Below are 21,609 nucleotides of genomic sequence, written 5' to 3'. Positions count from 1 at the left end.
CACAGTAATTATATTATGTTCTAATAACATCAATGACTGTGGCCCAGTTGACAATAATTAAATACTTGGCATGTAAAGAAGGTGGGTTGAAATCAATTTAACCCACTGCTCTGCAATTTGATCTACACTTTTCCTATATATTCCATTACAACTCTATTGTAATTAAACATACGATAACTTTGAACAACATCTGGATGAAGGAGCTGGTGATAGTTTTTTTAAACAATTTTAAAAAATTCTTTTGATTTTAATTCATATAAAAAGTATAAGGAAAAAAATCTCTATTTTAATAAACAAACCCCACTTGCACCCCAATTATACATCCTTTGAATTTATTGGACTCTATAGTACAAATTCAATATGTAGTGTTATCACTAAGACACTGAAAAATGTAAATATAATTTCAAAATATTTCCAGAGCTACAATTGCTGTTGCAATTATAATAAATCTTGATCAACTGTCTATGGTAGAATCAATTTCTATCGGCTAGAGATTCAATTATTACAAATGAATTCATATACATGTGTTTATTTTTTTTTACTTCATGTGATAAACTTGTTTATATGAAATAACATGAAATACCTGAATAAGAATAATAAGTGGCTGATACCTGAACTCCTAGCAGCTTTCTAATTATAATTAAGACTTGTTTACATGGAATAGATGGGCAATGTACATAGATGACATGGAACAAATAACACCTGTTATTAATAGCTGACTGCCGTCATGAGAAAAGGGCCCTTGATAAGGTCAAAATTTCACAAACTCACTTTTTTGTCAATTCTGATTAGTCAACTCTTTCTGAATACAAATATACAAAGATATCCAAGATCATGTGTATTTTAAGCATTTTATGACAGTTTGTGTTAGAAATGTTAACACGACTTTGATGTAGCTCGTCGAAAACGTCCGACATCAAATTTTTTTTGCATTATTTTTTTTCTTCTATACTTCCTTTCATCGTCTTTAATTGTTTGAAGTAGAATTAATTAATAATTTTAGATTTCTTACAATTTTAACAAAGAGATCAAAACATTTTGAATATCCAGATATAGTTAAAGTTATGCACACTTCTGATGATTCTACATGCAATAACCCCCCCCCCCCCCCCCCGGGTAACAAACATGTTATGACTGATTTTTTTTATGTAAGTTAGCTCAAAAAGTGCACACAACATGTGGATTTGGGTTGTTGAATTGCACAAGAAAACAAAATATGTTGCGTTCAAATAATAAACAAGTTTTCATTTGTACAGGTATATATACTTTTAGGTTGTTTCATTAAAGGTACTTTACAAGAAAATATCACTAAGAATCAGATTTTTCCATGAAATCAAATGCGATATATAAGAGTAGATTTTTACGCTGTGAAAATATTTCTCAAACTCTTTTAATCCGTTAGTTATTGCTTTTTAATTAGTTAAATAATTTCAAAATTTGATCGCAAATTCTTAAATTGTAATAGAATATGCAAGAATCTATTTTGTATGTTGGCAGTAGCACTATAATTGAGATATAGCCTCTTCTCTCATGTTCCTTCTGACTAATTTAAAAAGTGTAGAATCGTCTCCTGCGAGGTAAACTTCCAAACTTATGATTTAAAATATTTGACTTGTATTGTTTCACAGTAATTACTGCACAGATAACTGTTAGATTTGAACAATACTGCTCTGCATCAATTCGGTATGCCCTCTTATCAACAACGAGTGTGCAGTGTATTTTTTTTTACTTTATTAAATCATACATGTATTGCTCGCGCCTACTAAAGTTGTATAATTTTACTAAGATTACTTTATAAATCATCGGAAATCCAAGACCAGTCTCGGATTCAATTATACGCGTATGCGAAACGGGTCTTTGGTTTCTAACAATGATTTATAAAAAAGTGATTTCCCAATTATAGCATATTTTCATCACATACTGGAATGTAAAATGTGGTGTTTAAGTTTCATAGCGGATGCAAAAGCAGCAATATTATGACGTCTCAGCATCAACTTGTGTGCAATATTACGCGTTCGAAATGTGTAGATATCGACGTTACATGTGTATATTTCATTTATCAAAAGTTTATATTTTTAAATCAACATGTAATATTTGACTGGAAAAAAAATATTTATCGCGGTATAAAAACAAGGCCAGACTCTAGTTATTCAGAAAACACAACACAGACGCAGAAAAAAAATAGAAACAGAAAATAATAAAAACTGCATTTACAATACCACAACTTTGACGATGTTTTCTGAGGATTGTGACGTCAAAAGATAAGGGCCCTTTTCTCATGACGGCAGTCAACTGTAACATTCAATATCCAACCTTTAATTGTTAACACAAACCCAAACATGTAACGCACCTGTATATTGTAGCCCCCCTGTCCACTACCACTGTTGGAGCGCTTCGTTTTCTTTGGGGGCTTTCTTTTCTTGCTCATATCTGGGTGTTGGTTCTCATTGGCTTCTTTGGGTTTCTCCTCCTAAAATAGAAGACCAGCATTATAATGCATTTCATAGGCTCGATGGCATACAGAAATAAAAAAATGCACAAACAGCCATGTTTTACATGTTTTTCCGGCACTGGTTCCAGATCCTCTGGAGGCAGTGAGGGTGGATCCAAGAAATGAGCCAAGGGCTGGCGCAGGGAGTGGGTGTGAAACAACAGAATTCTGTGAAAGATAACAACTTAAGCACCACAACAAGAAAACTCAATGCATGACCCATAGGCAAAGTGTTGCATTTTAATTTTTTGATGTACATAGTTCTGATGTTTTATTTGAAAAAATCTCCTTCAATCTGATCCAACATTTACCATCTGCAATTTCCTATAGCATTTAACAATATTTGATCTAATACTACAAAAAATACACATGGAACATCAAATTATCCATGGTTCAATTACTTTTCAGACCAGAGGCGTGAGATTATACAAGCATCATCTGTGCTGAATTTTTACCTGTGCTGATCCTCGTATTTCAGAGGTTTTTTCTCCTGCTTGACTGCCCCAAATAAATGCCAGGACAGAGGAGGTGGGTTCTTGTAGCCCTCAATCACTTCCCATGGACTTATCTTCTCCTTTTTGGCCACTTGAAATCCCTGTCGTATTATTTTTAATTAATTCCTTTACCCCTTAATGCCACCATTTGACGCATAGGCCATATCCTTAACACTCTACCCTGGGCTACCCTTAGACTGTTTTCAGATGAACTGAAAACAGCTGGTGTGTGTTTTTGAATTGACTTATTACAGGTCTTAGCAAATCAAACATATAGAAAATTATACATCAATGGATTGGTAATGAATTAAAATTTCAATATTCATTTAAAAAAAATTATTTAAGTCACTTATAAAACAATACAGGTGCTAACAGGTATATGAAAATAAAACTGAGTGTTCTACATTAAAGCTTTCTTACAAATGATTTCACAACAGATACTTGATAAAAATGTCTAAAACTATTTGTAGTACAAATAATTATCTAATGATTTTTATTGAAAAATTCTATTATCATCATGAAATTCGTTTTTTGATAGAAAATAATTAAATGTACCTGTGGCTGACTTTTCAATTCATGTCTATTGTTTTCAGACTTATATTTACATTTCTTTTTATAAATGGTGTAAGGGGATTTGATAAATCTAACATGTTTAACAAAACAAGTATGTTAACTTTTTGAAAAAAAATAAATTTATCTGTATATTCGTGTATTTAGGGGTTGCAGGTAATGCACACATTGTGTTCTGTTTTCTATTACTAAACAGATCTTTCCTCAATATTTTGCATAAATTTGACATCTGGCTTTCATCATTCAATCTCACTACCAATAAATCTAGAAAATTCTGCCCCTTACTTTGATTATAAACAAAAAGTGAAAACAACAGGTAAATTACATGATATCTTTATTTAGAATGAGTGAACAACCATCTGTATACATGGCCAGGTGTATACCAGTCAATGTTTATAATAAACAACAGGTGTTGAGGGGTCTAATTAAGAGCTGTATATAGGGTGCGTCAAAAGTTGTCATTAAGGATATGGCAGGGTTGTCAAAATGCGTCATTAAGAGTTAAAGGTTAGAAACCTCTAAGGGGAAAAGAGTTAATTCATTTCTTAAATCCAATGCAATTTTATAAATAATTATACTTACCTAACAAATGTATAGAAGCATGCACAAGATATAACATAAAGACTACTGTATGATGTGTGCTTAATTTAGTTTTAATGTCGAATGAAAAATTGTTCTAAAAAACACACTGCCCCTGTATTTACTGGGTACCCCTGAAAACACAAAATTAAAGATGTATTTTCTAAGATTAATGCCTTGATTGAGCCCAATTTTTCAATTACTGTTAAATAATTAACAAGCAAAAATTTTAGTCACTGTGTCAGTCAATAACTGCAGACACTATAATTTTTTAGTGTTAACTTCACACAGTCAAACATGTATACAGTAAAACAGTAATAACGAAGTGTAAGGGACGGGCGATTTTGCTTTGTTATAAGTGTAACTTGTTTTATCCATCAAGTTTACAACATGTAACAGGTAATTAAAATCACTTTACTGTCAATTCATTACAAGTGCATTCACTATAACTGTGTTTTACTGTAATAAGTCAAAAAAATGTAGTGCTGAAATGAATTTTTGAATAGTCGTGAATGAATAGTAAATTTATAATTATATTCAAATGGTTATTTAGTATTCAAATATTTGGTCACATGTTAGCACTTGATGCAGCACTGAAAACTTTTGTGTAATTTTGTTACGACTGAAAAAAGAAGCTGTGTTTGGAAACATATAAGATGGACGCTGGACACAAAGTGTTCAGGAAAGCTCACTTGAGCTTTCAGCTCAGGTGAGCTAAAAAAAGGAGTAGAAAAAGATTTTCTAAGATTTTGTACATTTTTACTACATACCCGGTAGCCAAGGGGCCATGAATTTCACAATTTTGGTAGAGGACTTCATGTACATCTTAACCATGCATTCAGTTTTTTCCTCACATGTATGGGAGTAGAAGATTTTTGAAAATTTGGCTTTTTTGGCATATTAGGCCCCACTTGTGGTGCATTGGGGTGGTAGAGCCATGAATTTTACAATTTAGATTCCTCTTACCATAGATATGCTTCACACCAACAATTGTAGAAATTGGCCTTGTAGTTTTCACGAACAAGTTAAAAATTTAAAATTGTTAATGCTCTACGTACGTGGCACATTGCATGATAATGGACAAAGATCAATTGCAAAAAGTCACCTGAGTTACTCAGGTGACCTAAAAATGTAAAGGGACTACATGCACAATCACATTTTTAGACAAAGTATTTTAAAATAGTTGTCAGATCGTTGAAAAATCTTTCCAAACATCCTGCAAAACTGTGATGTTTGTGATGAAACGAGCTGTGTTTTATAGATAATAAACCTTTGGAAACAAATGTAAAGAAACATGCACAAGATATTATAATAACATAAAGACTACTCTATGATGTGTACTAAAATAAATTTTAAAGTCGGATGTAAAAATATTTTTAAAAACAGATTGCCCCTGTATTTACTGGGTACCCCTGAAAACACAAGATTCACCCCAAAAAAATGAAAGAAAAAAAATAGACGTATTTTAATTGGGCTCAATTTTTCACTGGAATGTTGTTAAATAAATTAACATGCAAAACTTATAGTCAATGACTGCAGACACTATAATTTTTAGTTGTTCACTTCACACAGTCCAACATGTATATATACAGTAAAACATGCTTATAACAAGTGTCAGGGATGGGCAATTTTGCTTCATTATAAGTGTAACTTGTTATATCCATCAAGTTTACAACATGTCACAGGTAGTAAAAATCACTTTACTGTCAATCATTATAAGCGCATTCGCTATACCCGTGTTTTACTGTAATAAGTCCAACAAAAGTAGCGCTGAAATGAATTAATGAATAATCGCGGATGGATAGTAAATTTATAATATTCAAATGGTTATTTGGTTTTCAAATATTTGGTCACATGTTTACGCTTGATGCAGCACCGAAAACTTATGTGTAATTTTGTAAGACTGAAAAAAAAAAGCTGTGTTTGGGAATATATAAGACGGACGTCGGACAAAAAGTGATCAGGAAAGCTCACTTGAGCTTTCAGCTCAGGTGAGCTAAAAAAAGGAGTAGAAAAAGATTTTCTAAGATTTTGTACATTTTTACTACATAGCCAAGGGGCCATGAATTTCACAATTTTGGTAGAGGACTTCATGTACAACCATGCATTCAGTTTTTTCCTCACATGTATGGGAGTAGAAGATTTTTGAAAATTTGGCTTTTTTGGCATATTAGGCCCCACTTGTGGTGCATTGGGGTGGTAGAGCCATGAATTTTACAATTTAGATTCCTCTTACCATAGATATGCTTCACACCAACAATTGTAGAAATTGGCCTTGTAGTTTTCACGAACAAGTTAAAAATTTAAAATTGTTAATGCTCTACGTACGTGGCACATTGCATGATAATGGACAAAGATCAATTGCAAAAAGTCACCTGAGTTACTCAGGTGACCTAAAAATGTAAAGGGACTACATGCACAATCACATTTTTAGACAAAGTATTTTAAAATAGTTGTCAGATCGTTGAAAAATCTTTCCAAACATCCTGCAAAACTGTGATGTTTGTGATGAAACGAGCTGTGTTTTATAGATAATAAACCTTTGGAAACAAATGTAAAGAAACATGCACAAGATATTATAATAACATAAAGACTACTCTATGATGTGTACTAAAATAAATTTTAAAGTCGGATGTAAAAATATTTTTAAAAACAGATTGCCCCTGTATTTACTGGGTACCCCTGAAAACACAAGATTCACCCCAAAAAAATGAAAGAAAAAAAATAGACGTATTTTAATTGGGCTCAATTTTTCACTGGAATGTTGTTAAATAAATTAACATGCAAAACTTATAGTCAATGACTGCAGACACTATAATTTTTAGTTGTTCACTTCACACAGTCCAACATGTATATATACAGTAAAACATGCTTATAACAAGTGTCAGGGATGGGCAATTTTGCTTCATTATAAGTGTAACTTGTTATATCCATCAAGTTTACAACATGTCACAGGTAGTAAAAATCACTTTACTGTCAATCATTATAAGCGCATTCGCTATACCCGTGTTTTACTGTAATAAGTCCAACAAAAGTAGCGCTGAAATGAATTAATGAATAATCGCGGATGGATAGTAAATTTATAATATTCAAATGGTTATTTGGTTTTCAAATATTTGGTCACATGTTTACGCTTGATGCAGCACCGAAAACTTATGTGTAATTTTGTAAGACTGAAAAAAAAAGCTGTGTTTGGGAATATATAAGACGGACGTCGGACAAAAAGTGATCAGGAAAGCTCACTTGAGCTTTCAGCTCAGGTGAGCTAAAAAAAGGAGTAGAAAAAGATTTTCTAAGATTTTGTACATTTTTACTACATAGCCAAGGGGCCATGAATTTCACAATTTTGGTAGAGGACTTCATGTACAACCATGCATTCAGTTTTTTCCTCACATGTATGGGAGTAGAAGATTTTTGAAAATTTGGCTTTTTTGGCATATTAGGCCCCACTTGTGGTGCATTGGGGTGGTAGAGCCATGAATTTTACAATTTAGATTCCTCTTACCATAGAGATATTTCACACCAACAATTGTAGAAATTGGCCTTGTAGTTTTCACGAACAAGTTAAAAATTTAAAATTGTTAATGCTCTACGTACGTGGCACATTGCATGATAATGGACAAAGATCAATTGCAAAAAGTCACCTGAGTTACTCAGGTGACCTTAAAATGTAAAGGGACTACATGCACAATCACATTTTTAGACAAAGTATTTTAAAATAGTTGTCAGATCGTTGAAAAATCTTTCCAAACATCCTGCAAAACTGTGATGTTTGTGATGAAACGAGCAAACCTGACAAGAAAAGTTAAGCACAGGCCACAGGGGCAACGTATCCACTCTACACTCTATGACATATATAAATAATACACAAGGGAAGAATCAAAAGTAAGACACGATTTGTAAACAATGTCAAAAAACAAGTTACTTGACAAAAGTCACGCAAATCCTCCCACACAATGTTGCAAATGTTGTCAAAAAACATGTTCACATTGAAAAATTCTTAATAAACTCGGTAAAAAGCGTTTTTATCCCATTAAAACTGCTGTCTGCAGCAGAAACTCAATCTCTTTGCCCAAGAAAAGATAACTCTGTACTTTCGCCATCCGAAAACTCTCGGGACTCTCTATGTTCAGTAATGATATATTGTAAAATTTCGCGAAACATCAATAACAAAACAAAGAAATAAATTTTATACATCGATCTGCAGATCTGAACTTGCATCGGGGGTAGGGGTGAATTTTGAATGATGGACAATCTTATCTTAAAATAAATAAGTAGAATTCAGTTTAAAATGTCAAAATATATGTATATTTTTTTTTATATAATGTAGATCTGCTGTCACAATTTATATATTTATTGTGTATATATGTGTGGTCTTAAAGATAATAATAGGAAATTTGAGAACAATGAATTGTTCGACCTGCTACTGCAATTACTTTATACTGACCACTAGAGCAAGACCATTTGATTTAGAAGAAAAAGACTCGTATATAGTTTAAATTTATAGTTAAACAATATGTTTAGTAATTTTAGAATGAACAATTAATGATGATGAAAAAGTGTTGAAACAGTATTTAATTTTAAATATTTTTTTATTCTCTAAAATGTTAATGAAAAACTACGTTGGTGTTGACATATAATTTTTAAAAACTATTTTTTTATTCAATAATTAAAATACTCATAATTCATTAATTGTCTTTGCAACCCATTTCTTCAAAATTAATTGTCATTGCCTAAGAATCTCAGCATTGTTTTAATTGTCAATATCAAATTACTAGTATATTTATGCAGTACATGAGACTTTGTTGTACTCAATTTTCTTTATCAAGGTCGTATGTGACACTTCCATGTGTGACGTATTGTTTATCAAAATAAACAATAAAACCAAGTGTAATTATGAAAGTAGTTTCCTTCCCAATATCGTCATCTAACAGCGAAGCACAGTGGGTTGGAGTGTTTACTACGATTCTGTAAGTCATGAGTTCGAATCCCGCTGGGGGTTTCACAATTTTTACCTCTCCTAATATTTTTAAAAGCTTTTTTTGTTAAATATTGTAAAATTTGAAAATTCTAAACCAGTGAAAGAATTTCAATATTATAATGAACTTTAGTCCACATTGATATCGACAGATGTCCTACAGCACCTTAAGGTACCTCACTTCACCTACCCTTATACTTTTTAAGACACTGTTACAAGACGGCGATTGAAATGTTTTGTTAAACTGTTTATATCGTTTGATTGGGTTGTATATCGTCATAGCTCAGTGATTTAAGTATTTGGCTTCTGAATCGCGGATCATGAGTTCAAATCCGCCAGGAGCTTTTGATCATGTTAACTGAATTAAATTTTTGAAAATGTGTTTTTTAATCCAAAATTGCACATTTTTTTTGCCTATCAGACTTAAAAACTTCTTATCCATTATGATATCTATCATAATCAAGTCATTTTCTGCTGATTTGAGAAAATATTTCATGGTGTAATGAGCCACCTTAATATTCAACAAATAAATCTAACCATGTGAGTTTTAAAAACATGTTCATTTTAAAGAGTCAGTGCCTTTTAAGATCACCATGCTATATTTATATTGCATTTAATTACATTGCCATTAAAATTATATATCAATGTTCTGTGGTTGCTGTGGTAACAATATCTCTAGTGTAGGACTATGAATACAAATAGTGTAGGTTTTAAATTTCCTTATATACAAAGTACATGTATCTAATCATTAAGATCTAAATGAAGGTGTGGATACACATGAACTTAAGGACGTTGGATCCTGCGATCAAAAGTCTTAAAGTTTTTTTCTAAAGTATTTTTTAAAAATCTACACACATAGCATAACCAAAATTCAAAAAAATATTTTAAAAAATATTTTTCATCACTGTATTCATATCAAATCACTAAAAGAAACAAAGAAATAGAAACCACCATATTTGCTATGATTATTTTGCACTGGATAGCTTGGCCATAAAACAATCCAACAATCAGTCACAATTAATGCATATTGTGTATAAGGTAATATTCGCCCTGTTTTATTTTCGCCACTTTCCCCCTCGTTGTCAGCATGCAAATTTAAGACTGCGTGAATTCCAATGCCTCACATAATCTCTCTTAAACACAACTTTGTTTCGGCGAATTCAAGAAGGAGCAAAACTGTTTGCAATTGAAAAGGGTGAAAATAACATGGGGCAAAAATCCTGCTGTATACAGTACATGTAACTACAAATCTCTACATATCTACTAGATTTACAGTAAGAATCCTTTGCAAGTAAATAAGTTCACCAAAATGGGGAATCACTCACCTCTTTCTTGCCGAATCCATCATACTTGTTGCCTTTGCTGTCCATTTGTGTACCGTGAGCTTCACAACTCATCACCTCAAAGAAACGTTTGGGTATCGGGAGAAGTTGGCGGATTTTGTCAATGGAGTCTGACTGCTTGTCTCCTAGTTCTTTCTGTTAAACACATAGTGAAAAAAAATTTAGTTTAATAGTTAAAAGAGAAAAAACATTTGTAATGAGTACGATAAATGGTTCTCATTGCTTGAATTCATGACAACAGTCAAAAAATGAGCTGAATTTAAGGCTTTACTTGATAAAAATTGGGAAAAAATGGTTTTTATCACTTTTTTTATAAGCTGCAGGTCTGTTCCTCCCAGTCTGAAAAATGGAAGGATGACATGGCAGCTTCCTTACGTGTTAAAAAGTTGCAATTTACAACAAACAAAAAATTGCACTAGTTTTGGACTGACTATAACCTTATTTCTGAATACATTCTGTACAAATATTCAATTTCAAAAAATTCCTCAGACATTTAACAACAGATTTTGTCACTTTGCTTGCCTCAGATATTCTTTTAAAAATCATCACCTGCCACATAAGGGTAAGTGGAGTAGTTTGTTTACATGTAAAAATTGCAACTTTTAATCTGTATGTGAATTTAAAATACCGGTACTTCATTTTCTGAGGTCAGTAAGCATGTTTATGAGAAAGTCCGAGACAAGTAAAGTGATGATATCAATAGAATTTAATAGTACATGTACTAATTTTTGCTACAAAATTGGTGTGGAAATACAAAACTAGGGCAATGTTTTTTTGCGCTGTTAAGGTCAAGTTCTAGTAAATCAAAGATGCCTACAGGTTTATGAAATTCAAGATATAAATTCTTTTAATGATGCTTCATAACAATATCTTTGTTTCATAGGGTGTACCGGGGCTTAAATTTTTGGTAGACACAATGAAAAATCATGTGTTAAACAACCATTTTCTATGAAATATAAAGGATAAAAGTAACAAATCTCGGAGTTTTTTCATTTTTGACTAATGAAATATATCAAGAATGCCTACAGTCTCTCCAAAAAACGGCATTTAACAATCTCTTGACCTCCTCTTTAAAATGATGTCTAATTAAATATAGGTACCGGGATTACCTTTCCCGTGATTAAATATAGAATGTCAAAATATTGTTATATTTTCTAAAAAATTTCTTTGGTGCGCTGTTATTTGCAACTTTTCAGCATAGATGGAGCTGTAGTTTCCAGGTCGTACATCCAAATTTTTCAGACCAGGAGCTACAGACCTGTTTTACTGTCTGCATGCCAATATATGTCTCCTTGCGTGGTTCCAAAAAGAACAGCTGATTCAGCTTACACACATAACCTGACTGCATTGGTGGTTTTATCCAAATTCTTAATAAGCTTGATGATCTTTTTTTTAGGAGGGGGGGGGGGGGGGCTTACTTACCCCGAGTTTGTTGATAATTGAATGGTTTTTTGATGGTTTTATACACACATAACCTGACTGCCTTGGTGGTTTTATCCAATTTTTTAATAAGCTTGATGATCTTTTTTTGGGGGGGTGAGTTGGGGGTGGAGTACATTGGTTAACAACTGAATGGTTTTTTGATGGTTTAGTAGCCCTGCCACTTACCCTGAACTTTTTGATGAGGTTGATGTACATTTTATTGATATTCGCGCCCTGTCGACTGTCTTACCCTGAGCCTCTTGATGAGGTTGATGTACATTTTATTGATATCCGCGCCCTGTCTGACTTACCCTGAGCTTCTTGATGAGGTTGATGTACATTTTATTGATATCCTCGCTCTTGTCTGACCCTTCTGTTACCAGTGTTCCATGAATGAGGACTGACAGCATATCCAGTAGGACCGTGAACAATTCACTGCAATATTATTGATAATACATGCATATAATTTAGTGATTGATGTTGTATATATATCTAGTTGTTGAACTTGTTTTATACATTAACTGATGACTATAGGGATTATGATACAATCCTGCCAGTTATCAATAGATGGCAATTTTGCAACAACATGTAAGTGATAAAGCAATTTAAAAACAATATAGAAAGATAATTTATTCAAAACCAATTGGGGGGGGGGGGGGGGGGGGGGGGGGAGGGGTAAATGAGGAATCAAGGTTGTAGTGAAGACTGGTATTCCAAAGAGTTTCTCAAAATACATGTACATGCATTTAATTTCATTCAAAATTGGAGAGTTGTGGATCTAGGGGTCATGATTTCAAAAAGTGATTCAGAGGGGGATAGATCAAAATTCAAGGTAAAAGGTAGTGTTATAAAGACCCAAAAGACACATAAACTGGTCATAGCTGCAGAAGAAAACAGAAAACTTATTCAGTTAAAAATTTCGTTAAATCCTTCTACAAGCCATAAAGACACATAAGGCCAGTGCCTGTTGCTGGTTTTCCTGGTGCTAAGTGGATGAGAATCATTGACTTCCGCTGAATGGGCCACCTGTCCATCACTGGTTAACCCTAGCGTAAGCTGCTAGGAAATTTCAGCTGGGTAGACTGAGATAATGTAGATCAAGTGCCTTGTCTAAGGGTACAACACACAACATCAAGTGACCACAGTGGGGCTTGAACCAGCAGCCTTTGAGTTACTGGCCTAACTGCTATGATCACTGAGCCGTGTGCTCAGTTAGACATGTTTATTCAGTTAGACATCTTACTCTTTGTTTCATCAACTTATAAAAAACAATGATTATGATGCCATTTCGGGGATAAAACAACAACCACTGTGGTTTCTTTTATATTAAATGTGGTATTTTATTAAACAAACACATTGCATGTTTTTTCAGATGACTTATCTAATATTTTATTACCATTTTTAAGGACAAAATAATATTTAGCTCTGAATTTCACATTTGGTTTGTTTTGTTGTTGATTTTAACTGCTGCTGTTTTCAATGCGTATAAACAAGATATCTGTTTTGATGTTACACTGTACTGTATCTGTTTAACATTTGGCCGTGTATTTTCTTTAGCATTTTTTTTTTTTGGCATATTTGATCTGTTAAAGTCCTTTCCCACTGCAGTACAAAAGAAAGGAGGGTGGGTCATCAGCAAAGAGGCTACATTGCTGATACTGGTGTACCTCAAAAAAACAAATCATTTATCACACTTCCATCTCATCCTATTTTTTGCATGAATTGTCGCATACAATGAATATCCCCTACCTTATTGCAATATGATCAATAGTGTCTCAAGACTCATGAGTTACCATACTCCTACTATCCAACTAATGCTTCATGAATTGAACTTTATTTATAAAATACTGTTGAGATCTTCCATCCTTCTGATATATATCTATATCTTTTCAATTCTTGCATGATCACTAGTTAATACTGTATACAGGGTTATTTTTGCCCTTTTACACTTGGCTTCACCCAGTCTGGAAGTCGCTTATATTCAGTTGTGTTAAAGGAGATATAATTTGAGACATTGGAATTTGCCCACTGACTACGAGGGAGAAAGGGGCCAAAATAAAACAAGGGCAAATATTCCTTGCATACAGTACACTAGACAATACTGCAAAACATAAATGCCATTTTTTTAATCTTTCACAGGGGTAACAAGCAAAAGATAAGGCCTATGGATACTCTTGTTAGTCCCTCAGGTGAACTTTGACCTATTTCTATAGCTAAATGTAATGCATTGTGTATTGAATTTTAAACATTTTCAGCTTCTTCTTAGAAACCACAGAGTCAATTTTATTCAAATATATGTCTGAAGCATCTGTGAGAAATCAGGGGGTGGAGTATAAATTTTGAAATTCTTGATCCCCATTCTTATATATATAGGTCAGATGTAGAAGAAAACAGGTAATGGGCTATGTCATTCCTCTAAAAAGTTCTCTTCTGACTCAGGTGACCCAATCAATCCTACTTTCATATGAAATTGTTAATTGCATGTAAGTGTACATAAAGGTGTTTCACAGTTTGTTTATAATGATCACATACATGTATTTTTCTTATTGGCAGTTCTTAATCAGCTTGCTTTTAATTTACACATTTAATAATTATGCAAAAAGTTCAAACAAGAAGTATTAATCATATGAACTAATGCTTTTTACAAAAAGGCTAATGTATTAGATAAACATGTTTTTTGGCTACTGAATTGAACACTGAACTGTTTTTGTGTGGCTCATCTACTGTACTGTGATAGTTTGATGTACTTGTTGCTTACTTATTGTCTGGTGAACCATTTTGTGGCTAACCTTTTGTAGGGTGATCTGTTTAGTGGCTAATTAATTGTACAGTAACTGTTAACCATTTTGTGGCTAAACTTTTGTATGTTGATTTATTTTGTGGCTAATCTATTGTACTGTGAACCATTTTGTGGCTAACCTTTTGTATGTTGATCTATTTTGTGGCTTATTTGTTGTATTGTGGCTAACCTAATGATTGTTGATCTATTTTGTGGCTAACCTATTGTATGTGGATCTATTTTGTGGCTAACCTATTGTATGTGGATCTATTTTGTGGCTAACCTATTGATTGTTGATCTATTTTGTGGCTAACCTATTGATTGTTGATCTATTTTGTGGCTAACCTATTGATTGTTTATCTATTTTGTGGCTAACCTATTGTATGTGGATCTATTTTGTAATTTACTTATTGTACTTTGATGTACTTTATGGCTTACTTGTTGGACTGTGTCTCAACGATCCCACTAGTGACTAACTGAAGCAGAAGCTGGGCCCAGTCTGTTGTGTTGGACATGTTCCTTTGTATGGTGTCAAACATTCCACCTACCTGTAAACAAAGTGTGAACAATATCTTACATAATGAAAGTACTAATGTACTACACAGACTTAGCTTGTGGGCACCTGCTTTATCTTTTAAATCAGTACATTAAGTCAATACGTCAAAATATGATAAATAAAATAAATTATTTCTCTTGTAACAAATAAATACTCTTATTATACATTACATCAATCAAACAATTAGAAAATTCTAGATGTAAGATTCAAAATGGAAACTAAAATATGGTCTATCTTTTTTTCCCAATTCAATATGCACTTTTGCCAATGAATGCAAATTATTTAAAAAAAGAATGTTATCTGTAGATCAAGATAAGCAAATGTGTATTGTCAACTTACCAGGGACAACTTCAATAACAAAGCTTCATGAATGTTTGCCCGTACTTTGAATTCATCTGGAGTTTTATCCTAAAAAAGGAATTTATGTTGTACTTAAACTTTAAAAAAAAAAAAAAAAAAGATGTGTACAGCATCTTTAATCTTTAAAAAATTTTGTTTTCTTAACACCAAATTACCTTTCTCTTGTTTTTGAATTTTCATAAGATTAATATGTAAGATAGGATTGGAGAGGTCATACTTAAAATCAAGTATACCTCGAACATGACAACTGATATACTCCATGATAATATTTAATAGACAGCCTATCCTGACTATTACCAATGTAAATTTATTACACAGATCAGTGGCATCAGAAGCAAAATGTGGGGGGGGGGGGGGGGGGGGACGGGGGGCTAGACTTATCAGAAATTTTGACTAGCAAAAATTGAAAAAAAGGTTATGCTTGTGTCTAACTTTGCCAAAAAAGTATGGGGGCTAGCTTAGTCACCCCCAGAGTGTGTTCAGTTGACTTCTGGACATTCTATAAGATTTTGTACAGCATGACTTTTGGACACTCATTAAATGTGTGTACAGTGTGACTTTAAGACAACTCTATGGGAGTGTATTCTGTGACTTCTGGACTCTCTAGCAGAGTTTGTAAATGGAAACATTTGGACACCATGGAAGTGCATCAAGCTTGATATTTGCACACCCTATGGAAGTTTGTTCAGTGTAACGTTTGGACACTCTATGGGGTTGTGTTTCTTGTTTTTTTTAACACTCTATGATTGTGTTTGGCATGACTTCCAGACACTCTATGGGTGTGTTCAGTGAGAATTTTGGACACTACAAGAGTGTGTTTGATGAGACTTCTGGACATTCAATGGGATTGTGTTTGGTGTGAATTTTTTTACTTTTGGGCACTGTATGGGAGTTTGAGAAGAGTTCTGGACACTCAATGGGAGGGTGTTTAACTAGACTTTTTGACAACCTATAAGAGTGCATTCAGTGTGAATTTTGGACTTTTGGACACTCAATGGGAGTGTGCTCAGTGTGACTTCTGGACTAACCAGCGCCTCCTTGCAATTGTTGATGAACCTCTCCATTTGAGACAGCAGGGAGTTCAGCAAAACCTCTCTCTGCTCATCCTGTCCCTTCAGGCAAGTCAGGATCAGGCAAAGGAAAGGCTGGTGACTCAAAAGGGATTTACTACAGGAAAAAAGATGAAAACATTTATGTCTCAAAAGGTGTCTAAATTAAATAAAAAAAACATTTGTGTGTAACTGTAAATAAAAAGGCATTAAGTTAAAATCTTTGTTGCATTCTATCTTTTTTATTAGAATGATAAGATTTAAAGATCTCATTTGAGTTACGATTGCTCATTTGCTCTTTCATCATTTGGGTTATTACATGTAGTAAGATCTTAGATACAGTATCATTAACCAACAGCCAGTCTTCCATAAGCCTACTAACTGTTGGCCAACTAATTGAATTCCTCTTGATCCATTAAATATTTCATGCTCTATTCTGATTGGCTCCTTCATTCCTTTGAGAAGGCTATCACTACAATGCTTACATGAACTCATAAACAATAGTAAGTCTTCTAAACATGAATCCCGAAAAACTTAAAAGTTTTGCCTTCTCATTGATAAAATAATAATGAATATTCATGAAAAAGGTAAAGTTAATGTACAAGGCTTGCTTTATCTATAAAGTTTCTGTTCACTATACAGACTTCTGACAAGTCTCACCTCCGCTGACTCCTCTCCTTGTCACGACCTTTGGACTGGAAGTTGTTCCCACTCTCCAACACATGCCCCGATAGCTTCAGCACTCTACCCTGGACCTGACTGGGCAGTTTTGAGATCAAGGGGCCCACCAGCCATATGGCATCTGGGTCAGGTCTATAAAAGAAAACAAGTACAGTAATACATTTTTAGAAATCACACAATCATTTTATTAATAAATCAATTTCATGCTTACAGCAAAATCAGTTTCATTCCCCTATCTTAAAATTGTACCAGTACTATAACTTATCTGTTGCTTATCTGATATACAAAGATACAGTAATAAAGAATCTAAGTATGCCCTTGGGGCTTCACTATAACTATGTTTTAGTGTATTCTTGTGCAGATTGTTAAAATTGACATCTTGGATCTTTTTTCTTTTTGTGAAATAGCTAAGTGAGCAAAATCAGTGTTGAACATGTACCAACATTGACAAATGCTGAAATTGCATTAGATTTAACAATAAAATTATGATTTGTGTTAAGTTATGACTCATTGAAATCTTCTGGTTTTTGGAAACGAATTTTGCATCCAAGTAACACAAAGCTAATTCCATTAAAACAACAGAGTGCAGGCAAGTTCATTACAAAATGTTAATTTATAACTCTTACTCATACTCACAAAGGGCATGTAGGCGAATGCTTTTTAAAGCCTTGAAAAAGTATCACACCACCTATTTTTGTGTTAATCGTTTTACATAACAGCTGTGTCATAAATAATATATTTGTGTCAAAACTGTTCTTTAATACCATTATCTTGTTTTTCAAATAAGCAGTTTTTGATTACTGGCAAGTAACTTTGAAGTATTTAACAGCTAATAGCTTTAATAGCTTTCATACATCTATTATACAACACTTACAAATATCATGCTTGTGCTTATAACAAGTTAGAAAAGAATCGATTGGATAGAAGTCAACAAGGTGTTTATCATTGTTTCACACTGAAAATTCATGGACACAGGTGCAGTTATTTTGACTCATGGTTACAGCTGCACTTACTTTTGCTGACTGGAGTCCAGATCCAGATGCCGATTGGTGGTCTCCGTCTGACGATGAAACAAATCAATGGTTCCTCTGGCTATGTTGTCCAGCAGAACATTAGTGTCCTAAGAATAAACAAGATGTATTTGTGTATAACTTTGCACAAAATTTTGCCACATTTGATAGTAAAATTATTTGATTAACTTTTCACCCCATATTATATTACATTGTTTGCCATATAGGAATTCATTCTTCTCTGCTATGAGGCAAATATAACCTGCTTGCTGATGCAGAACGACATCACTTCATCCTGATCCTTAGACATGACATATTTTGTTTACCCCAAAAATGCTTTTCTACCATATAAAAAAACAGCTCATATTAGGGGAGATTACTCCCAGTTGGAAAAAAAATCAAGAGAGGTAACTCCAATTCATTGTATAAATGTGCAGATTTTTTTTATATCCAGAGCACTAGGTTGCCAATGCCCTTAATTATGTGAAATAAAGTTATCAGTACATGTACAGCATCTGATAAGCTCCATGCAGACACTTGAAAAGACCAGGCTCCGCTGTCACAAAATTTTCAAATCCCTCAGCTCATTCCTCAACTCAAATCCTTTAAAGAAAAGTGCATAAATTTGAGGTCAAACCTCAGATTTGAGGCTGAGTATTGACTTGAGGAAAGTTGGTGACGGCGGGGCCAGGTCTAGAAGAGAGAATATGGAAGTTGAAATTTTGATACTCTTAGATTTTCTTTATTTTAAAAAAAAACCATTATCAGAAGTATCTGTATTCATTCCTTTACCAGGAAAAAATATTCACAACATTACATAGACTAAAATTAGCTGGTGGCAATACTTAAGAGCCTGCAAACGGTCCAGCAGCTAGGTTCTCCAGTTGACTTAAGATTTTGTGAGTAGTATCTAGTATATCTGTATGTAATTCATAAAAATTATATTTGCTCTCATGATAACGGAATAGGTTGCATGGCCTGTTACTAAAAGTATCACTAAGAGCTCAAAATGAGAACTCTGATTATACTGTTTTAGTGATTCTGGGGAGGAAAAATAAAAATATATTACTGAAATATATTCAAATACTTCATTGTTTTTTTTAAAAAACCCAGTTTAATACTTCTTAAACATAAAGTCAATACAACTCACATTTTTTTTAGATCCTGCAACACCAAAGATCTTAAATATACAAAGTAAAATGAAAAATTCTATGTACCCTCCTGGACGCTTCTTACAATTTTGCATATTTTTCTCCAAAACACACTCTTAATATTTATACAGTAAATCTTGCTGATTTCTGATGTTGTGCATTCATGCAGGTGTATTTCCCAAACCAGTTAAATTGTTATCACATAAACATTTCTTTATCATTCATGATTAATAAATGTTTTTCACTCCGGATCTTGTCTAGTCTGTTGGATGTTTGCATCAGCCTGCTCATTATTAGTGTTAATTATCTCCTGTATTCCGGTCATTTATTTACCGCTACACGTGCTTGATGATGATTCATGTCAATAGTTCTTTTGTAAAAAATTCAGTGCAGAGGTGCAACTAAAATCCCCAATGTTCATTAACATGGAATTCAAGTATTTAAGATATCTCATTCCTCAATGGGGTTGTATCAGGAATTTACTGAGACGGCCATCATCCCCCGTATACCATGAATGTCATCAGTAAATTATGAGATCAGAAGTACTTATTCGTCTCGCACTGATCATGCAAGTACAAATTTAAGCTGTAAAAAGTTTTAAAACCATGTCAAATTCACATCTCCATTAATAAATGAATGCTAATTCAAAAGGTAATGATTATGTGTTCAGTGGACTTTAAATGTGACGAGTGAGACACCTTAAAAAAGCTACATTTTTTAAACAAATATTGTATGACATTATTATTATAGACTTGGTAAACCTATCATATACATTTGATAAACATTTAGTATTTGGTACTGTAATTTGAATGTTAAAATGTCCATGAATCTGGAAATTACAGAACCACCCCCCCCCCCCCCCCCATATCAGGTTGGAGTTGATAAGTATTATTGCATAAACGAATTACATTTTCAATGATAGGCCTTTCAGACATTTTTTTTTGATAGACTGGTACTGTTCTGGTTCCCTAGCTGCCCTTACCGCCTGCGTGGTTGCCTGTTTAAACAGGAGCTGGAGTTCTAGCAAGGAAACACGAAGCCCCCACATATCCAGATTCTGTAGGACTCTCTGGATTATCTGCTTCACCTCTGGCTCACTTCCATCCACCTGGTTTGGAACTCCGTTAGGGTAACAGATCATCTGGAGTAGCTGTTGAGCCTATATTAAACAGCACAGAATCACTCAAACAGTAACAAACACAAAACCTGCATCACAGACGCTACCTTTTAAAGCTAAATCCTAAAATTATCTTAAATAAAAGGAGATTTGGAATTCAAGAGACTAAAAGTATATCTGCTTGTTTAAAAATGGAAATATTTATGGTGTACACTTTTCCAACTATATGTTACAGCTATATACTTTGCCCACATTGAATGTTACTGTTGTACACTTTGCCCACATCAAATATTATTGCTGTATACTTTGCCCTCATTAAATGTTACTGCTGTAAACTTTGCCTACACTAAATGTTACAGCTGTATACTTTGCTCACATTAAATGTTACTGCTGTATACTTTGCTCACATTAAATGTTACTGCTGTACACTTTGGCCACATTAAATGTTACTGCTGTATACTATGCCCACATTAAATGTCACTGCTGTAAACTTTGCCCACATTAAATGTTACTGCTGTATACTATGCCCACATTTAATGTAACTGAATCACATGCACACTTTGCCCCTATTAAATGTCACTGCTGTACACTTTGCCCACATTAAATGTTACTGCTGTACACTTTGCCCACATCAAATATTTCTGCTGTACACTCTGCCCACATTAAATGTTAATGGCCTACACTTTGCCCACCTGTTTATTGGACAGCATGTTATCCAGGAGGAGGTCTGAGCTCTGTACTCCCTCGGGGTCCTTGAGGAATTTCTCCTGTACCCAGTCCTGCTTACACATCTCCTTCAGAGCATGTCTGGCAAAGTCACTCAGACCGGCACTCTCCATGCCATGCTTCCTCTTTGATGGCCTAAAACATAGAAACAATATCTTTTGACCATCCCTTGTTGAAATAACTTGAACTAGTACATTCATGCACGGATGTTGTCAGCACACACACATATAAACTATCCGCATGTTTATGAAAAAATATTGCATACCTTCCAACACTAAAGTAAAAAAATTAGCCTTATCAATA

General features: G+C 33.7%; 1 protein-coding gene across 6 annotated transcripts in view; it reads right to left on the bottom strand.

Annotated features, from left to right (window-relative positions):
* The window catches only part of LOC105348857 (mediator of RNA polymerase II transcription subunit 12-like protein), a 45,545-nt gene that overhangs the window by 6,407 nt on the left and 17,529 nt on the right, over positions 1 to 21,609 (bottom strand). For all 6 annotated transcript variants that reach the window (XM_034473041.2, XM_034473043.2, XM_034473045.2 and 3 more), the window contains 12 exons: positions 21,273 to 21,441; positions 20,446 to 20,622; positions 18,316 to 18,422; positions 17,282 to 17,434; positions 16,601 to 16,739; positions 15,552 to 15,620; positions 15,095 to 15,204; positions 12,189 to 12,312; positions 10,438 to 10,590; positions 2,947 to 3,086; positions 2,557 to 2,659; positions 2,351 to 2,470 (listed from right to left, as the gene is read on the bottom strand). In XM_034473041.2, coding sequence (XP_034328932.1) covers positions 2,351 to 2,470; positions 2,557 to 2,659; positions 2,947 to 3,086; positions 10,438 to 10,590; positions 12,189 to 12,312; positions 15,095 to 15,204; positions 15,552 to 15,620; positions 16,601 to 16,739; positions 17,282 to 17,434; positions 18,316 to 18,422; positions 20,446 to 20,622; positions 21,273 to 21,441 — 1,564 coding nt within the window. The remainder of the gene's footprint in view (positions 1 to 2,350; positions 2,471 to 2,556; positions 2,660 to 2,946; positions 3,087 to 10,437; positions 10,591 to 12,188; positions 12,313 to 15,094; positions 15,205 to 15,551; positions 15,621 to 16,600; positions 16,740 to 17,281; positions 17,435 to 18,315; positions 18,423 to 20,445; positions 20,623 to 21,272; positions 21,442 to 21,609) is intronic.

This window comes from Magallana gigas, chromosome 8 (assembly GCF_963853765.1).
Source record: "Magallana gigas chromosome 8, xbMagGiga1.1, whole genome shotgun sequence".
Classification (NCBI taxonomy): Eukaryota; Metazoa; Mollusca; class Bivalvia; order Ostreida; family Ostreidae; genus Magallana; species Magallana gigas.
Note: the sequence above shows the minus strand (reverse complement) of the source record. Positions and strands in the feature narration are given on the sequence as shown.